The 27708-nt window shown below is 36.7% G+C and overlaps 1 protein-coding gene across 2 annotated transcripts; it reads right to left on the bottom strand.

Annotated features, from left to right (window-relative positions):
- Positions 1-27661, bottom strand: LOC145320882 (uncharacterized). Of its 2 annotated transcripts, none has more exons than XM_080162841.1 (12): positions 27539-27661; positions 26843-26895; positions 24246-24299; positions 23441-23496; positions 23197-23276; positions 22101-22242; positions 12752-12838; positions 3182-3265; positions 2269-2396; positions 1813-1894; positions 1255-1313; positions 1-721 (listed from the first exon to the last, which is right to left on the bottom strand). In XM_080162841.1, exons 1-12 carry the CDS (start codon positions 27652-27654, stop codon positions 679-681), a joined length of 984 nt encoding a protein of 327 aa, XP_080018967.1. In that variant the 5' UTR covers positions 27655-27661; the 3' UTR covers positions 1-678. The 2 variants fall into 2 exon arrangements, with proteins under 2 accessions (XP_080018967.1, XP_080018966.1); XM_080162840.1 differs by having other exon boundaries at positions 27428-27655.
- Positions 27662-27708: the final 47 nt, after the last annotated feature.

Raw genomic sequence — 27708 nt, 5'->3', positions numbered from 1 at the left:
TATCTTTGATTTTTATTTAATAAATACATTACATACATCAGAATCAATTTGGAAATGATGTCTTTATTTATGTCTTAAATTGTTTTAATTATTCTTTTTTACTTATTTTAATAGAATCTAAATCTATAAGTACATACATCTATTATCTATAAATCTGAATAGAGAATAGTTATCTACATAACATAATTTTCAATAAAACAATCTAAGGGGAATGTTATTCATTGAGAGTAAATTTTATAATTTTAACAAAATTAAAGATACACTTTAAAAAAAATAATTATATCTGAAGGAATTCAAAGTTGATGGATAAATTTTTTTATCTAATTTCGATGAAAATAAAAAAAAAAACAATAAGTGTATCAGTATAAAAACAAAACTAAATCATTTAATTGTAAATCTACAACTAAATATAATTGGGGTATTTTTATTAAAAAATGGTAAAATTTTCATGTATTTTTCTATATGATTTGATATCACATTAAAAATTAATATTTTAACAAATAGTTTAAGTAATTAATAATTATAATAAAAGGATTTATTTTAATGTTTACAAAAAGATTTCGCTGCAACCAACAACTTTATTTAAAAAAACGTTACTTGTTTTTAAAGATCGGAAATTTTGGTACTAAAGGTCGTCTTCAATCAAGAATATATGTCTTTTGTGATCTTCTAAATGGTTTAGATTTTCTCTCTCATGAGGAATCCAAGGAAGTGGGTGTACCTGAAAAAAGTTCTTTCATTGAACAAAACAAACTGTTTGTGGGTTGTAATTTAAACCATCCTTATACAAAAAAGTAGTTGGAAGACTATCTGTCTGTCTGTCTGTTTGTACTGAAGGATATCTCTAACCGCTAAACTGATATGATTCTTCTTTACTGTGTAGTTTCTCCTAGTCCTTAGAGGGTTTATAACTGTTTCCAGGTAGAGTATATAAAAAAATTTTTTTTTTACTTTCTCTTTATTAAACTAAAATTGAAAGTGGAGTAGAGTCAACTATACTTCCTCCCCCCCCCCCTGAAAGTCCTCTAGGGTCGTAGCTGTTAGTAAATTATAAAGAACATAGATAATGATGTAAGTATTTGTTTTTTAGAGGCAGCTTTTAGTGCCTTTTCAAAAATGACGTCATACAATACAATGATAGGCCAGTATACATCTCAACATTGTTGAATCAGAGTGTATACTGGCCTATCGTTGGTCATTTGTATTAATGAAGTAATTTTTTATTAGGCAGTATAAGCTGCTTCGTTTTTTTACCTCTGGTTGTTGGTGTCAGTAAGTTTTGACTTTTCATTTACATATATACCAACTGTATCCTAGAATAGTTCAAAATAATAAAAATAAGAATGAAGAAATAAGAAGAAGCGTGCAATGGTTTCAATAGGGGTGTTGTAAATCCTTTATGGGATGATGAAACTTATAGGGGAAAAGGGCCTTTCCTAAAATCTGGTTTTAGGGGTGTTCCGCACACCAATTCATAGAAACTAATAAAAATAAAAATATCCAGCTTATACCACCAATGAAATTAATTCGAAAAAAAATCACAAAACCAATAGGTGATTTTCAGCTGTAGTTGGGGGGCAACACATGTTACAATTGACGACCTTTTTATCTGCCCCCCAAATATTATTTTAGATTTATTTTGCTTGTTGGCTATACCTTATTAATAAAAATATCTCTTTAATCAAACAAATTATTAATTAACATAATTACTAAAAATACTTTTTTGGCAAAGTATTTGATCAACATCTGAAAACTAAACTATATGTATAGCTATTTTAATTCATAAAAGATTTGAAAATTGATAATACTTACATTTTCATCCAGCTCAATGATACAAGACTGACTGGCTTTACCAACACCGCTGCAGCTGGCCAACTCAAGGAAATCATTCAACCTACAATACAACAGCTTTAGCTTTTTTTCATCTAGAAATTTAATAATCATACATAGGTAAATAGAAACTGTTAGATAAATAGTAGAAGCATCGTCAACTATTTTTAGATATTCTAAATCTAAATACGTCAAAATTCTAGTAAGTCAACAATCTACAGAACCTGCAGCTGCAACTTAGCCGTCTTAAAAAAAGAGTAATTACCCAGCCTTCTTAAATTATTTGGAACCATAGGCAGTTCTCCCCCGCCCGTATTTTAAAAGAAGAAAAATAAAGGGGGGTGGAAAAGAATATTGAAGTACTTGGTATGGTTATGACACCACAGGTACCCCCTACCCTTATGAGTTGGGCCTAGGGAAAGCACCAAATAATCTTACTTGATGCTGAGAACGACACCATCTCTTGGAGCACCATAAACATTGAGGCCAAGGAAGTAGATACCAGAAACTGGAGCTGTAAACTTTCCTGTGTCCATGTTCAATCCTCCACCAAGATTGCAATTCATCTATTGATATTATAAATATAAGTTCGATAAGAACGAAGCAAATAATAGCAAAGCTTTATATAAAAAATCAGAACCTAGTAAAAGTGTCTGACATAGACGTCCAAGGGGGGGGGGGGGTAATGGGGCGATTACTATATATTTAATAAATTTTAAATTACCCCCCCCAAAAATTTTACCCCGGGGGTAAATTTTTTTTTGGGGGGGGGGTAAACTAAATTTACCCCTGCCAACAGATTTCAGGGGGGGTAATTATCCCCCCCCCCAAGCAAATTTTACCCCCGGGGTAAAACTTTAGGGGGGGGGGGGGTAAAAAAAATTTGCGGCGCGCTTCGCGCGCCATTTTACACCCCCCCCAAAATAAAAAGCTTGGACGCCCCTGGTGACTCTGATTATGACGTAAAAAAGATTAGCCAATGAGAGGCCACTGTAAATTTTACGATTGGTCAATTACAGTGCAGTGTATACTGGACTCTCATTGGCTAATTTTTTTAACGTCATAATTAGAGTCAGACACTTTTACTAGGTTCAAAAATCAGAACTTCCCATAAGGGAGTGAACTTAGTCCCCGGAAAAACTGAACTAAATTAATTAGATTTGTTTTATATGCTGTTAAGTTAAACGGTCTTAAATTTAAGATTAAGTAACGAAATTATATGATGTTGGCAGTGGGGGGGGGGGGATTTAGATATATTGGGGTCAGTTTTACTCCTTGTATTGTACCAACCCAATCTTCACACCTAACCAAATATATAATCATATCTTTGTATTATATAGTCCTTGTTTACCTTAGTATATGGAAGGAAAGAGTCCTGACCAACCCAATCTTCACATCTAACCGCATCAAATACCACAGCAAATGGAGTTATATCCTAAAAGTAAAAATAAATAGTTTTAAAATTATCAAAATATTAAACATTATATAAAAACTTCTTTTTATCTTTAATTCGATTGATAATAGTTAAACAAAATGTAGTAACAAATATTTAAGGAAAATAAATATTTATCTAGTATGGCTTCAAAACCGATTAATATCCGGTGGATTAGAACCAGTTCTCAGACACATTGAAAAATCTGGCATAGCATCGTATTACAGACAATTTTCTACGAATATTAAATAAAAATTAATGCATGTTTTGCTAGCCCGGGCATTCGGTCAATCTAGGCTATAAAAAAACTAGTTTATCATATAACGTTTTATTTTAATATCTGCGGAAAGATGCATGTAATACGATGCGATAAATAACTATTCTTTCATGAAAGTCTGAAAATTAGTCCTGTCAAAGTTAGACAGAGGATTGATTGAAAGCTTGAAGCCTAATTTTGACCATAAAAATTCTAATTAAGTGTTCAAGTGTGAAAATTAACTTTATATGAAAACAGTAAAAGTGTCTGACTATGACGTCAGAAAAAATTAACAATTAACCAATGAGAGGCCGCTATCTATTTTACCACAGTGAATACTGGCTTCTTATTGGGTTATTGTTATTTTTTTCTGACGTCATAGTTAGACACTTTTACTGTTTTCCTTTATATAGTAAAAGGTAGTCAAACATTTTTATAAAGTCATACTGCATGTTTAAAGATCTTAAAGCAAAATATAACACTTCTTATATTTTTCTAAATAATGCTATGAAAAACAAAAAAATTAACAATGGAGGGTCGATTTATTTTTTCCACTTTTTTCCCAAAAGTTCTACCGCAGAAGATTGTAAATAAATATTCTAATTTTAAATATCTTTCTTTACTGCAAAATGTGTGTAATGTGCAGAATTATGCTGAAATAACTTGAGTTGCTTAAACTTGTATGTATACGCTCTTAAATTAGATAGGTCATAGACTATTCTAGATAAGGAATTATGTAGCTTTTATATAATATCATTATAATCCAAGGTAAAGGCTTAAGTTATCAAAATTTCCCTTACTCGGTATTTTTATCTTTATGTATGTATGTAGCTAGATAACTTTAACTGCTGTTTATTGACAAAAATTCATTGTACAACTATATCTAAAAATACAGCAATAAATTCTTTCATTACAAAATTTAAAAATTGTGTCTCTTAGGTAAAAGGTACAAAAAATACATGTCTTTGGAAGTTCGACCTAAATCTTTTTCTCTTGATCATAAGTTTTCTTTTTCTTGTTTAAAGTATCAAATTAGATTGCCTCTTTAAGATCATTGAAATGTTTTAAAATTACATTATGGTAGTATTCTATTATTGTATAATTTTCTATGTAGAAGATGGATTGCAAGAATCTTGTTTGTATCAAACATTAATTATATTCAGCGTTATAAGGATAGGTCACTAGTATATAATTCTTGTTTGTATTAAACATTAATTATATTCAGGGACAAGAATAGGTCACTAGTATATAATTCTTGTTTGTATTAAACATTAATTATATTCAGTGTTACAAGGATAGGTCACTAGTATATAATTCTTGTTTGTATTAAACATTAATCATATTCAGTGTTACAAGGATAGGTCACTAGTATATAATTCTTGTTTGTATTAAACATTAATTATATTCAGCGTTATAAGGATAGGTCACTAGTATATAATTCTTGTTTGTATTAAACATTAATTATATTCAGTGTTACAAGGATAGGTCACTAGTATATAATTCTTGTTTGTATTAAACATTAATCATATTCAGTGTTACAAGGATAGGTCACTAGTATATAATTCTTGTTTGTATTAAACATTAATTATATTCAGCATTATAAGGATAGGTCACTAGTATATAATTCTTGTTTGTATTAAACATTAATCATATTCAGGGTTACAAGGATAGGTCACTAGTATATAATTCTTGTTTGTATTAAACATTAATTATATTCAGGGACAAGAATAGGTCACTAGTATATAATTCTTGTTTGTATTAAACATTAATCATATTCAGTGTTACAAGGATAGGTCACTAGTATATAATTCTTGTTTGTATTAAACATTAATTATATTCAGCGTTATAAGGATAGGTCACTAGTATATAATTCTTGTTTGTATTAAACATTAATTATATTCAGGGTTACAAGGATAGGTCACTAGTATATAATTCTTGTTTGTATTAAACATTAATTATATTCAGGGACAAGAATAGGTCACTAGTATATAATTCTTGTTTGTATTAAACATTAATTATATTCAGTGTTACAAGGATAGGTTTGTATTAAACATTAATCATATTCAGTGTTACAAGGATAGGTCACTAGTATATAATTCTTGTTTGTATTAAACATTAATTATATTCAGCATTATAAGGATAGGTCACTAGTATATAATTCTTGTTTGTATTAAACATTAATCATATTCAGGGTTACAAGGATAGGTCACTAGTATATAATTCTTGTTTGTATTAAACATTAATTATATTCAGGGACAAGAATAGGTCACTAGTATATAATTCTTGTTTGTATTAAACATTAATCATATTCAGTGTTACAAGGATAGGTCACTAGTATATAATTCTTGTTTGTATTAAACATTAATTTTATTCAGGGACAAGGATAGGTCACTAGTATATAATTCTTGTTTGTATTAAACATTAATTATATTCAGGGTTACAAGGATAGGTCACTAGTATATAATTCTTGTTTGTATTAAACATTAATTATATTCAGGGTTACAAGGATAGGTCACTAGTATATAATTCTTGTTTGTATTAAACATTAATCATATTCAGTGTTACAAGGATAGGTCACTAGTATATAATTCTTGTTTGTATTAAACATTAATTATATTCAGTGTTACAAGAATAGGTCACTAGTATATAATTCTTGTTTGTATTAAACATTAATCATATTCAGTGTTACAAGGATAGGTCACTAGTATATAATTCTTGTTTGTATCACACATTAATTATAATCAGGGTTATAAGGATAGGTCACTAGTATATAATTCTTGTTTGTATCAAACATTAATTATATTCAGCGATACAAGGATAGGTCACTAGTATATAATTCTTATTTGTATTAAACATTAATTTTATTCAGGGACAAGGATAGGTCACTAGTATATAATTCTTGTTTGTATTAAACATTAATTATATTCAGCGTTACAAGGATAGGTCACTAGTATATAATTCTTGTTTGTATTAAACAATAATTATATTCAGGGACAAGGATAGGTCACTAGTATATAATTCTTGTTTGTATTAAACATTAATTATATTCAGGGTTACAAGGATAGGTCACTAGTATATAATTCTTGTTTGTATTAAACAATAATTATATTCAGGGACAAGGATAGGTCACTAGTATATAATTCTTGTTTGTATTAAACAATAATTATATTCAGGGACAAGGATAGGTCACTAGTATATAATTCTTGTTTGTATCAAACATTGATTATATTCAGGGTTACAAGGATAGGTCACTAGTATATAATTCTTGTTTGTATTAAACAATAATTATATTCAGGGACAAGGATAGGTCACTAGTATATAATTCTTGTTTGTATTAAACATTAATTATACTTAGGGACAGGGATAGGTCAGCAGTAGATAAATTCTGTTTTATTATGGAAATTTAGATAGATTTTATCTTCCATCCATAAAGCGTTGCTATTTGAATAGATTCAAAGTTTTTTTTTGTCAGCATTAAACATATAAATTTCTTCTCAGATAGCAAAGAAAAGGGATGGTTAATCTAAGTATAGCGATTTGATTTTATGTCAATTTTCAACAGTCAAATACAACAGTCTCTGTTTAATATTTTGGTATTTTCATAATCAGTGAATAATTATGTATATCATGCTACTGTATATTTATATACATATTTATATGCTGAATATAATTTGTCATAATTTTTCAGATTTTGACTGGCTAAAAATTGGCTCAAGTTGGGGTAAAATAGTTTTTCTTTAGATAAACCATCCTTTGTCCTTTTGTACCCTATGTATTTTAGAATCATTAATTCATTTGAAAATCGCATTTGAGAGATAAAAATAAACATGTGTACAGATTTACCAACACACATTATTATAAAAGCAACCGAAACCATTGGTCCTCATAATATTCCGAGGCAAGAGTAATTTATCGCCCACTATCCTATCCCTGGTTTTATATTATCCCTATAGAGTGTACTGTAATCTCTTGAGTATTATAGGCATAGGAAGCAGAGATTTAAAGGCATTAGACAATGGCCAATAAATTGATGTACTAACCCAATGATAATACACAAAATTACCCCTTCTGTGGATTACAATTAGTTGTCCAATAGATCTTTTCATGAAAATGCCCTTTCTCGAATTTCATTCTTCTGCTAACCTAAAAAGTTACTTTAGGGGCCTAAAAATACATGTACAAAATTTCAGCTCTTTATCTCTACTGGCGACCTAGCGCCAGGCATGTAAAATATCAACAGATAACGGTAGCACGGCGGTTTTAATAATATCTCAGTAATGTGCAGGTTTTAAGCTCTTCTGCATATTTCAATTTAAACACATAAGGCCAAAGATATCATATCCAAAAAATCTTTTGTCAAAGTTTACTCTACACCTAGCGCCAGTCAGTTTTCTAAAATCATGCATTTTATACCTGTGAAAAATGAAATCGCCAGCGCTAGGTGTAGAGTAGACTTTGACAAAAGATTTTTGGGATATCATATCTTAGGCCTTATGTTTTTAAGTTGAAATATGCAGAACACCTAAATTCACCTTCCAAGCCATTCTCTAAGCATTTTAAATTTTTTTTATGAAATAACGGGATTTCAAAACTGCCTTTTGAAAAGGCCTAAAAAATATCTTTTTTTGTTCCTTTTTTCACTGTTTATAGTTACAACTTATTAAGATATTATTCTCAGTTAAAAAAAAATTGGCGCTTCCAGCACCAAAACCGGCAAAAACAGGCAGTTAAACTTCTGTACCCCTACTTAACCCCCTAACAGACCCCCCCCCGCTATCTCGGCTCCTGTTACAGATAGAGACGTAAAACTTTTTTCTGGTGGTTCATATAATTAGAGAAAATTACTTTTTCTAGTCATAGCAGTCAGACCGCTCCTTATCTGCTTTTTTTCGGCCAGTCGCTAAATATTAAAACTGCTGTAGAGCAGCCAATTTTAAAGATAAGAAAACCAAATTTTATGACGAACTATTTTTTTTTATAACAAAAAAAATACCTTTTCTGACCATTGCTGAAAAATTGCGGTTGGCGGCGCTAATTAATATTTTTATCTGTTTATGATCACAATAAAAGATTTTATACAAAAATTGACTGATTAAGGTCTGGAAAGGGGCAACACACCCAGCCAGAAAGTAGCATCACTATCGCGCTACTATAGTGCACGATATCGTGTAGCAATCGAGCACGAGTTCTTACGATATCGCTAAATAGTCGTCCAATGCACATCAACGATATGTTATGATAAATGGTCGAAAAGGTACTTAGAGCTGCGCGATACACCTACGAAATTGCAGGTGATATCATAAAGATCGCGCGCGATATCGTACTAAAATCGTAAATAAAAAGTTCATTAAAAAATCAATTTAACATCATGTAGTTTTCTGTAAGGAAAGGTTAGGTAAATCAGTAATATTCATTCATAACATTATACACAAATTGTACTTTGCATACAGAAAGAGAGAGAAAGAGAGTGTGTTTATCTTTGTATTTCCTCTGAAATTATAAGGTTGATTTTAGATCTGTTTCCATTATAATTATAATTGTGAGAAAGTTAGAATTTCTTACTGAATTTATCTTATTTTAATTACTATTTAGACATTTTTGTACACTTGCTGTGGTTTAAAGTGAGAATGTTTAAAAACAAATTTTTTTTCAATAAAAGACAACTAACACATTATGATATTTTGTTATACCAGTTTTTAATTTATTTTGTTTGATAACAGAAAGATTTTAATTGTCTATACAAAGTAATGTGAATACCTAGTGGCCAATTTATAAACTATATTTCTCACACAATGATTTTGAAAATGTTGGTTGTGTGTCTGTTTGTAAGTGTGTGTTGACAAACATAAAATGCGAGATACATACGATTGTCACGATTTTTACTACAAATTCGAATTAATCCCTATAAAATCGTAAATTCAATTTTTGCGATAATATAGTAAATATCTCCTTATGATTTTCCTTACGACGTTTCTGGCTGGGCAGTTAATTGTTGAAACTAATGTAACAGATTTTTATTTTAGTCAGATGCCAGATGCAGACAATTAAAAAAGTTAACATTTAGAAATATTATCAATTTGTCTACAAAGGGTTAAAAACAAAATCAAAATATACAAATCTAATTATTAAAAACATCAAGATGATCTTTTCCATCCTATTACATATTATCTTTCTTATTTTCCTTTTCAAATGCAAGATGTATTTTAAAAATTCAGCTGTAGATAGAAAGATTCTGGATCATGGAAAGAAAACGAAGTTGCCGGTGATTCTTTTGTGCTAGTATGCATAAAATGACTTTAGAAATGTCTTCTGATTTTTGTTGAAAGGTGGATACAATAAGTGAAGGACCTATTTTTATAGTTTAAAAAAAAGTTTATAATCAGTGATAGTGAGAAAAATTGTGTCTATGGTTGTCTTTATATAAACTTTTGTAAAATATTTAATATTGATATAGTGTAAAAAATAATTGTAGTAATATTACCATTACCCATGGTCAAAAAAAGTATTTTTTTTGTTATGAAAAATAATAGCTCATCATAAAATTTGGTTTTCCTAGCTTTAAAATTGGCCGCTCTACAGCAGTTTTAATATTTAGCGGCTGGCTGCTAAAAAGCGGATAAGGAGCGGTCTGACTTCTATGACTAGAAAAAGTAAATTTCTCTAAAAATACACATGAACCACCAGAAATAAGTTTTACGTCTCTATCTGTAACAGGAGCCGAGATAGAGGGGGGTCTGTTAGGGGGTTAAGTAGGGGTACAGAAGTTTAACTGCCTGTTTTTGCCGGTTTTGGTGCTTGAAGCGCCAATTTTTTTTTAACTGAGAATAATATCTTAATAAGTTGTAACTGCAAACAGATAAAAATATTATTTAGCGCCGCCAAACGCCGTTTTACTGCCAAAATTGGCGGTTTAGTTTATTTTTTGCTTTTTGGCGATGGTCAGAAAAGGTATTTTTTTGTTATAAAAAATAATAGTTCGTCATAAAATTTGGTTTTCTTATCTTTAAAATTGGCTGCTCTACAGCAGTTTTAATATTTAGCGGCTGGCCAAAAAAAAAGCGGATAAGGAGCGGTCTGACTGCTATGACTAGAAAAAGTAATTTTCTCTAATTATATGAACCACCAGAAAAAAGTTTTACGTCTCTATCTGTAACAGGAGCCGAGATAGAGGGGGGGTCTGTTAGGGGCTTAAGTAGGGGTACAGAAGTTTAACTGCCTGTTTTTGCCGGTTTTGGTGCTGGAAGCACCAATTTTTTTTTTAACTGAGAATAATATCTTAATAAGTTGTAACTATAAACAGTGAAAAAAGGAACAAAAAAAGATATTTTTTAGGCCTTTTCAAAAGGCAGTTTTGAAATCCCGTTATTTCATAAAAAAATTTAAAATGCTTAGAGAATGGCTTGAAAGGGGAATTTAGGTGTTCTGCATATTTCAAACACATAAGGCCTAAGATATGATATCCCAAACATCTTTTGTCAAAGTCTACTCTACACCTAGCACTGGCGATTTCATTTTTCACAGGTATAAAATGCATGATTTTAGAAAACTGACTGGCGCTAGGTGTAGAGTAGACTTAGACAAAAGATTTTTTGGATATCATATCTTTGGTCTTATGTGTTTAAATTGAAATATGCAGAAGAGCTTAATACCTGCACATTACTGAGATATTATTGAAACCGCCGTGCTGCCGTTATCTGTTGATATTTTACATGCCTGGCGCTAGGTCGCCAGTAGAGATAGAGAGCTGAAATTTTGTACATGTATTTCTAGGCCCCTAAAGTAACTTTTTAGGTTAGCAGAAGAATGAAATTCGAGAAAGGGTATTTTCATGAAAAGATCTATTGTCCAACTTAAAGAACCAAAATATTAAAATTGTTGTTAAGTCAACGAATTGGGAAAAACGGAAAAACTATTATAAAACTTTGGGGACTAGTGTAATAAACTGGCCAATGTCCCCTCCCTCCCTGCATATGAAGTTATATTGGAGTATTCAACTTGAATGCAAATCAGGAAGAAGGAATAAGTTTTCAAAAAAGATATGCTTCTCCTTTACAATGTAGCTTTTGATAGGTACTGAATTTTTGGATTTTTAGGGAAGGGTTCAAGAAAAAAAACTAGGGGGGGGGGAGGTTAGTCGCTAATAACAAATATTTAAGAAAAAAATTATAAAATTAATATTGCTGTATTTTTTTAAAAGTCTGACTTCCTTTTATGACGGCTAAAGATTTTAATTGAAGAATCAGATTAAGACTTTTGATTAAAGACGCCCTTTTAGGGTATGCCTAGAAGTCTTCTTGTTTGGTATTTACTAGATAGATTGCAATATTTAAAAATGTTGCATATTTTAACAAACACTTTTATTGTCGACTAAATGTAATCTAATTCTAAACATGGTTTAGGACTTTTTTGCAATCATTGCTGGAAAGATAGACATATTGAATGATATTGATTCACATCAAAGGAATCATTCTCTTATTTTATTTTCTAATCAATTATTCAAACATAGTTTGAATTTTTAGCTCACATTTTTTCCTGGAAAAAAACAATTCAAACAATTAGCAATCCTTATAATAAAGTAATAGGATGTGTGTTTGTCTGTACCGAAGGATCTCGCTAACCGCTGAACCGATCTGGTTCTCCTTTACAGGGTAGCTTCTCATAGGTCCCGGGAAGGTTTATAACTGTTTTCTTGTGAGGTGGGACAACCCCCCCAAAATTGAAAAATCCCTCCCCCCCCCCAATTTTTAAAAATATTTAAAATACGAAAAATTAGGTTGATCAAACCTCTGGGGGCACAGCCCCTAGAGGCTAGGGGTGAAGCCGCTAGTAACACATATTTTAAGGGGTGTTCGGAAAATTTCTTCTGGATAGGTAAAACGCGGGGTGGGATGGGGGAGTATACTGCATAGAAAACATGGCCTAGAAATCAAATGTTCAATGGCGGTTTTTAAAGCTGTGTTTGAAGAGTGATTGCAAATATACTCTGGCACTTACACACAAAGTACACTGTTAAGCACTGATATATTTTAAAAATAAATTTTTCGTTTTCTTTTATATACTTTGGGTCAGGTTAGGTTAGGTTATACTGGGTACAGGTTAGCCTTGCTGCGTCAGGGCACTTCAGGTAAAAAAGCGCCCTTATTTTCAATTTATTTTAAAAGATATCCGTGCTCAACCGACACTATGTTTGAAAGCACTTACTCTCTTTTCCAAATATCTATGATAGTACTTACTGGTTTGACGATGGAAACTGTTTCTGTTTCTTTCTCCTTAACAGCTGGGGCCATGTTTGCCAGGGCGGATAGGGCATTGTCAACTTCCTGAAATTGAGAAAAATGATTACTGATGAAGAGACTGTGAGACTTTTGTTCCAACTATCTACATGAAATTTTAAAAGGAACACAGTAATAGTGTCTGACTGATTATGACGTAACAAAAAAAATTAGCCAATGAGAGGCCACTATAAATTTTACCATTGGTCAATAACGGCCTCTCATTGGCTATTTTTTTTTGTTACGTCATAATCAGTCAGACACTATTACTGTGTTCCTAGTATAAGGTTTCGTGATAACGTAATGACAAATTGCATCAGGCATCCCCTTTTTTAGTTGTTGTTGGAGGTACTTCATTTCCACACCACATTCTCCCCCCCCCCACATTGGACGACCTTGTACGTCAACCTGTTTTAGTTTTCTGTTAAAAAACTGGGCTAAAATTAATTATGCAACATATTTTACAGATATATGGACGAAAGTGCTATTAATTGTAAGGATAATCTTCAAAAGGTATTTAAAATGTTTATTCTATCAGTCTATGTAATCTTATTTTGCCTTGAAAAACAGAAAAATTGACGGACAAAGTAAGTTTTAAAGTAGCTTCTATCAAAACGGCTCTTTTCAAGTATTGGAATAGTTATTTCTTTCATCGTATTATAAACCGCTTTCCGTGGATATAGAACGCACGAAGGCACGGGCTAAAAAAACTGGTTTTAATCTTATGATTGTACATTTTTATATTCGTAGAAAGCTGGATATAATACCGTGCTAGACATAGTTTTTTTCGTATGGATGAGAACCGGTTACTATCTACCGGATTCGAATGAATACGAAAAAAGCTTTTAATTTTATTGTCATTTTTTAAAAGTTTCCTGAAATTAACCGCTGTCATATTAGATAAGGAAATACATATGTATAAAGTTGACATAAAATGTGTTGGGACCCACTTAACCAGTTAGTACAGTGTTGACATAAATTTAAAAAAAGGTCTATTGTGGATGCTGTGAGTATTGGTGCAAAAAATATGACGTAACAAAAAAATTAGCCAATGAGAGGCCGTTATTGACCAATGGTGAAATTTATAGTGGCCTCTCATTGGCTAATTTTTTTTGTTACGTCATATTTTTTGCACAAATACTCACAGCATCTCTATTGTGTTGACATTAAGTTTTAATGATTTATGATTTTGTATTGATACCCCATCCACTTTGCTTAATATTTACACCTTTTATGTTTAAATTTTCGATTTACTAATAGAAAATTTATCTAATGTGTAATTTAATTTAATAAACACTATGTCTAAAGAATTGCTGTATAATACTTGTGCATTGTATATCCAGGATTGCAGAATGTTAAAAGCTTTCTAATAGATGTGGAACACAACATAAAGTTTAACAAACCTTGTAAAAATAATCCAGGAATAAATAGATTTAACAAAAGAATCGAACCCACGGCTCAGTTAATTAATGTAAAAGCTGCCATCTTTTATAGCTCATGCTGCTGCTATGTCAGGCAAAAGACAATACAAGCAAGATAGTGGGATATAACCTCTCCTCCCCATACACCGCAACTACATACGTATAATGCAAAAAAATCTTAATATGTATGTATATTTTTACATAATAATTTCAATTCTTTATCTCTATATATTTGAAAAGGTGCGTTAAATTTTAATTTAATTAAGTTATTCAATAGTGGCAAATGTGTTCATTTATATAATGTAAATTCTATTAGGTAATAATAGTTAAAGTGTGGTATTCGGCAACCGTGAGCCATGTCTATGGCACCCCTGATCTGGGGTTCGGTGGAGGGTCAATGGCCCTCCCCCGAGTCCTGGGGAAGGGGTCTAGTGACCCCCTCCCTACGCTTAGAATTAATGAGTGAATCTGTCATGTTTATTATGGTTAACTGTATTCTTAATTCTCCCCCACCCTTTCCAGGGATGGGGGAATCATTATTGCCCAAACTGACCATTGTATATGTATTATTTATGCTTTTATGTTATGATTATTTATTCCTATCCATGTAATTATTGTTTGTTGTATATAGCTTCAGTATCTCTTAACCCTTCAATAAAGTGACAACTGAAAATAGATGTTGATCATTATCTAGTGAAAGCTAGAGAAGCGTAGCTTCTCTATAGTAAGGTGTCCACGTCTGTCACACTGCCGTAATCTAATTGAACTCCGGTGTCTGCCATTTATCCTCGGCGGATACCACAACTTTGGTGACAGCTGTGTGAGATTACGGTGAACCACAAGTGTAGAGCAGACGCGCATCTGAGGCTAAGGTACTCCCAGCAGTGAATCTGGCAAAACTGACGCAAGCAACCTGAATTACCCACCCTGGACAGCAAAGTTTAACTCTGCATCCGGCAGTTGTGGAAGCGAGACAGCGAAATCTGACGAATAACCGCGAGCAGCGCTGATATCTAACGGAGAATTGAGCGCCAAAAGGGCTGAAACAGGCCTGCGGACCGGCTGAAACAAGCCAAATAAGTGTAAACGGCTGGAAATAGGCTAACTTTACTGCAAGAAATAGCAGGATCCGAACCAGTGGCGCTAGCAGGACGGGACATTCCCTGCCGCCATCAGCCGGATTTGGATCAGCGGCGCTAGCAGGACGGGACATTCCCTGCCGCCGATAGGCTGAAACATGCCACATAGCTGCAAGCTGCGAGCTAACATACGAGTGTAGTGCACCAGAACAGAGAAAAACTACGTCAACCCCGAGTATCCTGAGAAGCTACAACGCAGCCACCCATCTAGAAAACAGATATTATATCACATTTACAGGGATTACCACCCTAGTGTGATGGCCAAACAATAGATTTATGAGCAAAGCTTGGCAAACAAATTGTTGTGTTGTGATAAATCTAAGAATAGAACAGGCTTGGATTACTGTGTATTGTGATAACAGCTAAAAATAGAACAGAGTTGGTAAACAAATCTGTTATGCAATTGTGATAAGGACAAAAATAGAAGCTAGATGTAATATAATCAAGACCCTGATATACAATCAAAACAATCTCAAGCCCACAGCACAACAACAATACACCCCTTATTCCAAGGGAAAGGGAGGGGGCCCCTCTCCATTGAAGGCAAATACAATCAGGGTGATATAATAGATAAGCCTAAGATTAAGAAGAAAAGGCCCTATTACACCAGCACACAGTTACCCCCCTCCCTCACAGGGGGAACGGACGGAGTTACCCCCGTCCCCTCACGCGCTTCCCCCTTCCTACCCACACTAGACTAAGTCCGTCTGTAGTGTGGAGCGAGCGATCGGATACACAGAGCGCCATTCACGGGTAGCGCAACAGAGTGCGGAAAATATCATAAATCCAACGGACGAAGCGGACCAATGAGAGAGCGAGTTGAGGGGTGAGAGCGCGTTTTCCCCGTGTGCGCGGATTTGACGGCGCGAACGCGCGTTACAAGGACAGGAGATTCCACGCACACACACACACACACACACACACACACACACTCACACCAGAGCGGAGCTACTCCATAGCATTTAATAGGGGTATTTTTAGCAAATAAAGAATTGCAAGTTTCTTTCCTTCTAGCTCTAGTGTGATAAGGGAAAACCCAATCAGTTCCTGACAGCAGTTCAGACCCTCAACACCTATCTACCTCTACCAGCCTACCCTACAACCTCAACACCTAACTAGTGATAAGTACAGCTAAGTTATATCTTTGTAACTAAACTCCCAACCTAGTGATACAAACAGTGTTGGTTGTTAGGCTAGGAAGCCTCAAGTGACAAACCATTCAATTTTAGTACTGTATAACTTTGTGCCCGCCGTTTCACCGTTGACCCAATGGACCAGCATCAAGCCCCAGGAGGTGACCAAGCCCCAGGATGGCTCCAGGATGACCCTCAGCCGGCCCCAGCCGAGTACCGCAAGCTGATGCTGAGCAATCTGCCGGAGTTTAGAGGGCCGCCCAAGCAATCCTGGTCGGCACATATCCGCAGACTTGAGATGTCATGGGCGGCTTACCGCGTACCACCTCATGATTCCCTCAACCGCCGCAACGCCCTACTACTGTCACTGGTAGGGCAAGCGGCGGAAATGGCGTCCCATCTGTTTGGCGAGGCAGGCCAAGCCTTGACCTACGAACAGGTCAAGACCGAGTGTGAGTTGCTATTTCGCCCTGCTTTTGAATCCCAAACGCTTAAACAAGCGTTTAGGGATTACAAGCAACACTCGACAGAACCTATACAAGCGTACATATCAACTAAGTGCGCCTTGTATAGGGATGCCTACAACCATGAGGATCTTGAGTTGTTGGTGGACGAATTAAATCGTGGAATTCGTAACGCCAACGTAAAACGCCTCATGATGAACCATGAAATTACGAGTGTACCTGAGTACACTCGTAAGGCCATGTTCACCGTGACCATGGTTACTAAGCAGCTGAAGGAAGGTGTGTGCTTAGTGGACTCGACCGACGGGCTGACTGGATCTGCCTGCATCCAGTTGCCCCAATATGACGAGTCGGAGCCAATGGAGATTGGCTCCTTGGCTCCGGGTCTCCACCAGATGGGGAAGGTCGCTCCAGATGACAAGGTTCCAGGCCGCTGCTACCGCTGCCAGGGGAGAGGCCACCGAGCTCGAGACTGCCCAACGCCTGTGGAAGTTAGCCTAGAGGAGAGACGCACCCAGCCACGCCGTGACCGTTCTGCCAAGTGTGAGCGTTGCCACTATGACGGTCACACGGCGGCCGATTGTAGAGCCGACTGGGCCCAGGTAGCCAGCCGCAGGCGCACCGCCGACAAGGGTGCCCCTCCAGGGAAGCCCAGCAGAGTGGCCCATATGGAAGGGAGCGCGCCCCCAGCACCACCACAGCAAGCAGCCGCCCCCAGAGCTGCGGACCGAGCCGATGGGATGCCGCAGTTCGGGACTGTCCCAGCTAGGATCAACGTACTGGGCGGCGCGGCTGAACCCAACCGGGTTGGCCTAGGCTTCAGTCTTAACCATCTGGGGCCAGAGCTGATACAGCCCAACAACATAGCCGAGCCAGAGGTGCTGAGGCCCCAGCCTTTTAGCCTCAACATGATGGAACCTGCCCGACTGAGCCTACCCAGCAAGAGTGGAGGGGCGCTGCCCAGCGTCCCTGAGACGGTGTATGGGGAGGCCCTGGCAGCCGCTGAACGAGAGAGGCAGGAGGTGCTAGCCAGCACCTCTGCATCGATGTATGGGACGCCACCCGGCGTCGCCACCTGGGATGATGGGGGGGTGCTATCCAGCGCCTCCCACCTGGTGCCTGGGGCGACAACCGTCGCCGCCACCGAGATACCTGAGTCCTGGAACGAGCCAGCGGTCCCAGAGGAAGGGGTGACACCCGTCACCCCCAGTCAGCCAGCGCCACCAGCCTGCAGGGAGAGCCCAGCTACATGCCAGCCAGCGCCACCAGCCTGCAGGGAGAGTCCAGCTACATGCCATCCAGAGCCCCCTGCCAACCAAGGGAACCCAGCTGCTCAACATCAGGATAAGTTGAATTTGTTAAATGTGTTGTATCCAAAATATTGTAAACACCCAGCCTTGCCTGTGCCCCCTGCACCTGAGGCTGGGGAGATTGAAATTTGGGAAAATAAGGACTTGCCTGTGCCACATGCACCTGAGTTCCTAGGGCAGGGGAGGGCAGTGAGTAAGGGCGAGCCTGTGCCACATGCACTTCAGCCCCATGCCACTGGGCATGCCTTGGACAAGGGAAGGGAGCACTTAGGGCTAGGGGAGCCGACACCCAGGCAAGTGCCAGTCGCTTGCCAGTCTGTCATTGGGGAGGGTATCGGGGTGCCTCGGCCGCATACAGATAACGCTCAATGGAAATTTGTATCTAGCCAGGAGCAGCCCAGCCGTGTCCAGCCCCAAGAAGCAGCCGTGACCAGAGCTGAAGATCCCCAGCCGCGTGTACGAGGAAGATGGTTACCTGGAAGCCTCTCCCATTGGTGGATGGTCCTGTGGGGCCTCCTGCTGGCAGCCGTGTGGCCTACAACCAGCTACGTCCTGGTGGGGTGGGACTGTGCCAACCCCACCCATGTCACGTCTTACAATAAAGAAAAGATGTGTGAAACGGAGCCCCTACACCAGGAGGTGCCCCTGGGCCATGAAGTACACGTCCTGCAGCAAGTCAAGGTGAGGGAAACCACTGGGTTCAGCTGTCAGCTCACCGTGTCCCAGTGGACATTCAGGTGTGGGGTATGGGGTCACCTCAAGGTGACCTCGGTCCCCACCCTCATGAGGCCAACCAAGATAGACCCAGAAGCGTGCCGAGACCTGGCCAGGAACCGAGTATACACGTTGCCAGGCAAGACCCAGCCACTGACGTTCCAGCTGAACCACCCCCTGTTCTTCACCATCGACATGGTGGGCGCCCTCGTCAACAGCCCCGAGGGGGTGGGTTGCGAGGGGGAGGACGTCCACTTTGAGGGCCAGCTATACCGCAACGAATTAGTGCTCCAGGAGCGGCGGCTGCTGGTCAAGGAGGAGACCTATGTGGTGGAGGATGGACGGGTGGAGTCCCAGTCTGACCACCTGACCCTAGAGTGTCCCCATTCTGAGCTGTCCTGCATCACTGGGGAAGCAACCTACGTGTGGGACCACCTGGGAAGAGATTGCCCCTTGAGGCTGATCCGCAGCCTCCAGCCCAGCCTGGTGATGGATGCATATCTGGTTGACCATCAGGCCCAGTTTTTCATCAACATGACCAACCCCACCTCGATTGTGAACTGCGACTTCGAGGCCCATGCCACCAACCATCCAGCGTTGTTCGTGGCAGCTGACCCAGCCGCGGCTGCGCTGCCCAGAGTGTCGGCCAGGGATGTTGACGTTCCCCTTCAAGCACAGATCCATGCAGGTTATATTGGGTTTACCCTGGAAACGCGCATGAAAAGCACTGCAGCAGAAGAAGTAGCGGCCAACTGCTGGAAGCTCCAGCAACTAGATCCGGCCCACCCGGTGCGTGTCCAGGGGAGCACGTTCTCGGTACTGAGGGGAGACATCCTGCTGCAGCTGACCTGCCAAAGGCACAAGTACGTTGTCCGCGAACACAAGGAGTGTTGGGACAAAGTGCCAGTAGAGCCCACAGGTTTTGTAGACGCTGTGACACGGGTATACAGTGAGCACGCCACCAAGATTCCCTGCTCCTCCACCTACCCCCTGACTGTGCACGAGGAGGAAGGCTGGATAGAGTTAACCCCTGCTCCCAAGAAGAGGCCACCCCCGCTGGATACGCCTAAGCAGTTGTTGACAGAACCCTTGGATGACTTCAGTTCAGGTGGTTTGTATTCGCAGGCTGAGTTGAACGACTGGCAACAACTGCTGGCGTTCCCAGCATACAAGAGTGCCATGCTGACCGGCCTATCCTATGGCTCCTGCGTTCAGCAAGGCAGCTGTTCGGCCACAGGAGACCATGGGATAGTGTCCTACAACATTGACCGACTGGCGGAGGAAGGAGAGGCAGCCCTGGATGTCTGGGCAGGATTTAGACAAGCCATCCACGAGTGGGGAGATGGCGCAGCCATACTGTGCTTGCTGTTGTTGATCCTCAAACTGCTGGGGGATCTAACCATCATTTCTCTGGCAGCAGCACAGGGAGGAGTCCGGGCAGCCCTGAATGCGATATCACAAGTGTTCCTGTACCATCCAGCTTTATATAGGAAGGCGCTGGCTAGAGCCAGGCTCAACCATGCCAAGTCCCGGGACTTTTCAGTGGACTGGGATGCCATTCCCATCGGCAGGGAAGCAGCCGAGGAAATGGTGTCTATGAAATCAACTGACAGCGGGCATGACCGCTCAGGTAGGCCAGGACCGCCCTCTGGCAGACCCAGCGGCCCCTCAGGAGGACAGGCCGCTGCTCAGACAATCAACCTGGCAGCCAGTGCCCCAGCCGCTGCCAACAACAACCAGCAGGCCCCACTGCTGACCGTTCCAGCAACAACTGTGCCACCAGCAAACCTGATACCTGCCGGCGCTGACCAGCGTATCCAACCCAAGTCAGCCTCTGCCTTCTATCCCACATTGGGAGCCCATCAACCCTAAGAAGATACTCACCACTAGGATTCCATTGAATCATTATCGTTTGTATATATTTTAGCCCTAAGGAGCGGGCCGAAGGCCTCAACCACTGTCGGAAGTCTGGTAGGGAAACCACCTCCCAGCCTTCCGAGGGGAGAGTTGTGGTATTCGGCAACCGTGAGCCATGTCTATGGCACCCCTGATCTGGGGTTCGGTGGAGGGTCAATGGCCCTCCCCCGAGTCCTGGGGAAGGGGTCTAGTGACCCCCTCCCTACGCTTAGAATTAATGAGTGAATCTGTCATGTTTATTATGGTTAACTGTATTCTTAATTCTCCCCCACCCTTTCCAGGGATGGGGGAATCATTATTGCCCAAACTGACCATTGTATATGTATTATTTATGCTTTTATGTTATGATTATTTATTCCTATCCATGTAATTATTGTTTGTTGTATATAGCTTCAGTATCTCTTAACCCTTCAATAAAGTGACAACTGAAAATAGATGTTGATCATTATCTAGTGAAAGCTAGAGAAGCGTAGCTTCTCTATAGTAAGGTGTCCACGTCTGTCACACTGCCGTAATCTAATTGAACTCCGGTGTCTGCCATTTATCCTCGGCGGATACCACAAAAGTTTACAACAAGAATGTCATTTTGCATCAAGGCATATCTTTTTTTATTGAGTCAATCAATGTTCAATTTAATTCAAATTTCTTCTACTGTTTTGAGTTTTTTTGTACTGTTATGTCACCTTTTGTTTAGTTTTGAATTAGTGATGTAAAACTTTATTAGTTTGCACAACCCAATCAAAATGTAGATTATAACCTCAAAAGTTTTAAGCCAACTACTAGCAGAACAAGTTATTAACTTTGTGAGTCAGTATAATTTATACAACCTCTCCCTCATAGACGTCCAAGCGTTGGGTTAAGAGATTTTTATCCCCCCCACACCATCAAACTTTGAAACCACTCATTCTACTTTCTTCAAAATTTTAAAATACATTAGATTACCTCCTTCTTTTACCCCCTTATCAAAAAAAGTAAGGACGTCCCTGCTCTCCCCTCCTTCCCTGTCTGTTCAAATGCATATTCATACATTTTGAAATAGCTACAAATACCATACAATGACGTTTAAAAATGTCCAAGCATTTTTCTTGGAGAGGGGGAGTTCAAAATCTCAAAAAAAAATTTTAGTGGTCTCAAATGGTTCCAGGGAAAACCTAACATATTTTTTAAAATGGGAAATATCCCCCCCCCCCTTGGAGTTGCTGGTTAGCCTACCTGCTTGTGTTGTGTATGTGTAATCTGCATTGATTCCAGCATGGTCTGAATTTGTTGGATAGAAGATTGGCTGGTTGTCTTGACGGTGTTCAGATCTGCCTGGCAGGAACCAAGTTTAGAATCAATGGACTGAATTTGTGATCTGAAATTGTATAGATCAATAAATTGATGCTTTATACGTTTTTTATTATAAAAGTCATTATATTGTAAAAATTAGTTTGTGTATTAAATTCTTTTAAACTCTGGTTCTAACAGGGATCAAATGTTGACTCAATGTAGATATTATCAATCCCCAAGACAGGTTTAAATGACGCGCTTCTGAAACCTTCGTTAATTTTGTCTCAAGATTAAAGAACTAGTGAACAGATTAGGTTTTCTATTTCAAGTAAGCATAACATAGCTTTTTATTTTTTTCTCGTATTCATTCGAATCCGGTGGATAGGAACCGGTTCTCATCCATACGAAAAAACTATGTCTAGCATCGTATTATATCCACCTTTCTACGAATATAAAAATGTACAATCATAAGATTAAAACCAGTTTTTTTAGCTGGTGCCTTCGGCACCACGGGGCTAAAAAAACTTATTTTAATCTTATAATTGTACATTCTATATCCGCGGAAAGCCGTTTATAATACGATGCGAGAAGTAACTATAATTGATCTTGCGATGGTTTTTAGTTTTTTTTTATAAAGCCCATCTCTGCTAGTTTTAATATAGGGCTTAGCTGGTAGTACAGAATATGATAGCTAAATAAGAAAGTAAAAATTATTCGTCGCCTTTGCTTTATACATTAAAGTAGTCTAACAGTTTAGATATGCACAAGTCAGATTCAAACATTTGGTCCTAGGACAAACGCAGGGGTCCCAAACGTCGGAGTGGAAACTTAACCTAACATAGCCTATTTTAAACTATCTTATAGATTTATAAATGCCTAACACCTGCGGAAGGCTTATTTGTATATCTTAACCTAACCTAATCTGTATAGAAATACTAAATTAAATTAATGTCTTAACACTCCTTCGTTTGTCCATTCCAACGTTTGGGACTCCTGCGTTTGTCTTGGAACCAAAAATTTGTGTATTAATTAAATTTACCTTAATCTGTCCTCAACACCAGAATCTGCAGCATTCTGGACAACCGCGGGAACTGGCGGTGGGGAAGTAGCAACTTTATTCTGAATAAAGAACTTTGTTTGATTTTAAGGTTAATAACGTTTTAGACAATATTGGTTTCTAGAGGTTCTGAAAGGTTATTTTTACTTTTGTGGACTTTTCCTACATTAAAGTTTTGACAATTTTTTGACGTTAATTTAGGAAATATGGTTATAAAATACTTTACCTTACAGATGTCTTTTAGATAGTCTACTTCAGCTCTCAATTGCTCGTTCTCCTCCTATTATGATGTCAATTTTTTTTATAGTTGCTGCGCTTACAATATCATTATTTATATGTATAATTTGATATGAAAATCTATTTTAACTAAAAAACAAATACCAGTTTCTTTATAATTTGAATTTAGCGACTTCACCCCAATCCTAGGGGGACATGACACAATCAGTCCAGCCATTTTTAAAAATATTTGATCAAACAAAAAATATGGTTTATTCCAATATGATGTTTTCATCTAAATATATTTCAAATAAACCTTAAGTCATAGAGTATAAATGTGATTTTAAATGTACTTTTTAATCCATACCTAAATTTTTTTTCATGAAATATACTTTATTCAGGTCACTCTCAGTTTTAGAGACATGTTTCTTTGGAATTTTATCTATAATCCAAAGCACATGTAAAATAACAAAAGTTTTATTTATAAAAGAAAGTAACACATGTATTTCTTACCAGGATTGCAAGAATATGCTAATAGAAAGTAATTTATTTTTTATCAATTAATTTAAAATTTTGTCTTTAATTGATTTTTAAAATCTTCTTTGAAATAAGGAAGGCTTTGAATTATGTTTTTTAACCTACACACTTGTCTTATTAAAGTATGAAGGGGAATGGGGATGATTATACTGTCCATTTGCCTATCCCCTTATTTATCCCTAATGTCTAGTATTAATTAGATATTCGAATTGTGTGAATTCTTGAATAGGGGGCAGAGTATTTTAGATAGATAGATATTTTAATTGACATATTTTCCTTAAGACTCCTAATAGTCTTGTCCAACTCGTAGAATAGAGAATTGATGTTGACCTATGTGTTTACCAGTTTTATATTTGTCACATTAATTTACCCAATTTAATATTTTAGAATTGGGTTATTTTGATTACGCCATATCGGTAAAGTGAGGGGTCCGAATCTTGGCCCAAACCTCATTATAGCTAAACATTTATAGTTGTACCTAAAGTTGATCTATCCGTTGTGCAACATCAAAAGTAAAAGTAGGAGACATGCCTTGGCACAAAACAGGGGCAACTCACAACCATGCACCATTAGAACTTCCAGACAAAGGTCGTGAAAACCAGTAGTTGGGATGTTAATACCTTGGGACTGACTGTAAAGATCTAAATCTACCTTGTTGTAAACTGTTCCAAAGCAAACATGAAACCATTTGAAAATCATTAGGATGAAGGGGGGGGGGGAAGGCGTGGTATTACATTTCTATGTTCTATATCATCGAATGCGCCGCTGGTGAAATAAAAAGTGTAATATTTCTAACTCTAGTTTAATAAGTTTTGTTATAGCAACTATTTAGAAAAAATGCAATAGTACAAAAACAACATTAAGCACAATAGGTGTTTTGCATTTATTGTCTCCAGTTGCAAATAGTATTTTTACAATGCATAAAAAAAATAATTTTTGAATTATAAAAATATTTTAAATCTCATTCTCCAACCATGTAAAAAAAAATTTGGAGGCAAGTTTAATCAACAAGTCAACCCTATGTCGTGTTTGTCTGTTTTTTTTCTTCACTTTTTCCCTTTAATATTCACTGCTTATTCAAGGGTTCACCTAATGGTTAATCTCCATACCTTTATATAGATAAAATCAATTTTATAAAAAAGAAAGAAAACAAGTAGCTGAAAAAATTAGGATGATTAAATTGTGCTATTTAAAAAAAAACAAAATATATTCTTGTGCATAAATACTTGCAAAATATATGAAAAACTTTGTGCATTGTCAATTATTGACCACTCAACCTCTTTTTTTTATATTTAAACTTTCTATCTTTCTCTACTGTTTTTGCCTTTTTTATCTTATTTCTTTACATTCTCTCTTTTTCTTTTCTACTGTTCTCTTTTTTTTATTCAAAGCATTTATCACTGGGTATTTAATCTATTTTTAACATTTTCCCCTCATTTATGTTTTAAAAAATAGGAATCATGGAAAGAAAACGAAATAGCGGGCTTCGTCGTATATTAACAGTAGCTTTTCTTCTATTTCTAGCCCCTGTGGGGGGCTCTAACCCTGCGGGGCCTATTTTCTAACACTGCGAGCAATCATTAACATTAACAAAGCGTTATCTAAATAACCTATCAAAAGCTACTGTGGAAATACGACGTAACCCTCTACTTCGCTTTCCTTCCATGATCCAAAAATATTATTAATAAATATATCTCTACTCTTTAATTCTCTATATTTGTAAGTCAGTTTTTCATATAGTCACTTATCATCTGTCTTATTCTTTGCAGTTTCTTCTATATTGCATTTATTTCAATTTAAATCTGTATTTTTTCTTTTCAAGCTTTGCTAATCTTTCAACTAGAGGATTATTTTACTTTTCTATCTACAGCAGGGATTCAGGAATTGAAGAATGAATGGGGTATTCCTATCCAGTTTTTTGTTTAGGAATGAATATTTTTTACATAAAAAAAAACATTAGGTAAAAAATATTCATTCCTAAACAAAAAACTGGATAGGAATATCATTCTCATTTAAACAAAAACTCATTTTTATGCTAAAATGTGGTTTAATTTTGGTTTTTAAATTTCATTTATTTCCCTGGTATTATTTTTTTTTCTTTTAGTAATTAATAAAAATTCTAAAATCTTCCAAAAAAAATTAAAAATCTTCTAAAAATGATACCAGGGATATAAAAGATCATACCGGGGAAATAAATGAATATTTACATTCACTATTTAAGGGGTCGTTTATATGGGAATGTTAAATTAAACCTCTTTAAATTCTTTAATGAAACACTGCACAAAATCTATCTTATACTTCAATCCAAATTTAAAGTCAGAAAATTGGGGGATTAATTTATTTTTCATTGACTTTTCCTCACTTTCCCTGATTTATATTCCCATGGATATTTGTATTTCCCTATCTGTCTATCTTTTAACTTTAGAAAGTAAATTGTAAATAAATTCTTTAGCAAAGATATTTTTAAACACTTCCTGTTGTATTTTCTATAATTCTACTTTAAAAATTCTTGCATTAAATGTTCTATTAAATTTTGAATCTTGTCAAATACTAGCGCAGCTTAAATATAAATCACTCAATAATGGAATCATTTGGTAAGGATAAAAAATAAAAGAAATAGCACCTGAGACTTATCCTATTAAAGAAAGCTTTTTTTCGTCTGTAGCAATGGATCCTGCAAAACTCTGAATCAATACGGTTCACCTTTACATTGTAGCCTCGTATACATCCTGGGAAGGTTTATAACTATGGGGTTTGTGGAAGGGCACCACCACCCTTCTAAGAGAGATCGTCAGAAAAATATTCAAAAAGAACCGATAGAGGCCTCTATCTATTTCTATAATTTTTTTTAAATGGGCAAATTAATGTGATTCCTTGTTTTTTTCATCTCCACTTGGAATACACAATTCTCCGGCTATTCCAAGACATCTAATAACAAAAATATGTATGGTTAAATAAATCCATAATTGATTGGTTGACTAAGAACCTAGACGGACAAGATTAAAAAGTAAGTTAATAAGCAATGTTAAAGTTAGCACAATTATAGATCATCTCCATCTTTCTCAAAAGACGACATATAGTGGATTCAACTTTTTTTGCGGCAAATTGCAAACAATTTGTTATCAGAAATCCAATTATCAAAAATATAAATCATGCAATATATTGTTTTAGTAAAATATGTACAAGAAATATCATTAATTTTGCAAAACAAACTTCATTGAAGAAAAGATTGCCTTTTCTATCTAATTTTAGACTTTAAGACTAAATGCTTTTCATGAACCAAATAGGTTTAATGGGGTAAATAATGCTTACCTGCAATGCTAATAAGTCCTCCGTTACCTGGGTAAGATGTAAAATGGCCACCTGGATTATTATTTGTTTCTCCTACTATGACAGAAACTAGTAAACAAACCTGAGATGTACTCCAATTGAGAACCAAAACTAAAGTGTCAATGCGTACCTGACATGAATTTCCTCTGATGACGTCATCACAGTGTCACAGGCTGGTTGGCGGGAATCGTGCCTAGAAGACGACATTATAAAGGATAAGAGAGAGTGTGGCATTACACACCTGACATGCGCTTCATCTGTCTTCGCTGATGACACACCAGTTGTAGTTCTGGCTGGGGTGCGGGAATGTGTCTGTAGATCATCATCTTCTGAGCGGTATCTGTAGAAATGTGGCATTTTGTCTGAAAAAGTATAAAATTTTCTTTCAGTTGGCAAGCTGGGAATATATTT

Source organism: Acartia tonsa, chromosome 1 (assembly GCF_053477335.1).
Source record: "Acartia tonsa isolate MP-2025a chromosome 1, ASM5347733v1, whole genome shotgun sequence".
In the NCBI taxonomy this organism is placed as follows: Eukaryota; Metazoa; Arthropoda; class Copepoda; order Calanoida; family Acartiidae; genus Acartia; species Acartia tonsa.
Note: the sequence above shows the minus strand (reverse complement) of the source record. Positions and strands in the feature narration are given on the sequence as shown.

Bases quoted from the DNA above. Each gene is read 5' to 3' on its own strand.
- LOC145320882 (XM_080162840.1), bottom strand. From the start codon at position 27,654: ATGCCACATTTCTACAGATACCGCTCAGAAGATGATGATCTACAGACA. The intron at 23,497-24,245 runs AGGAAAATATGT...TGACATCATAAT, and splicing joins CAAGACTATTAGGAGTCTTA to AGGAGGAGAACGAGCAATTG. The intron at 722-1,254 runs GTAAAAAAACGA...AACTTTTTTCAG, and splicing joins ACTGACACCAACAACCAGAG to GTACACCCACTTCCTTGGAT.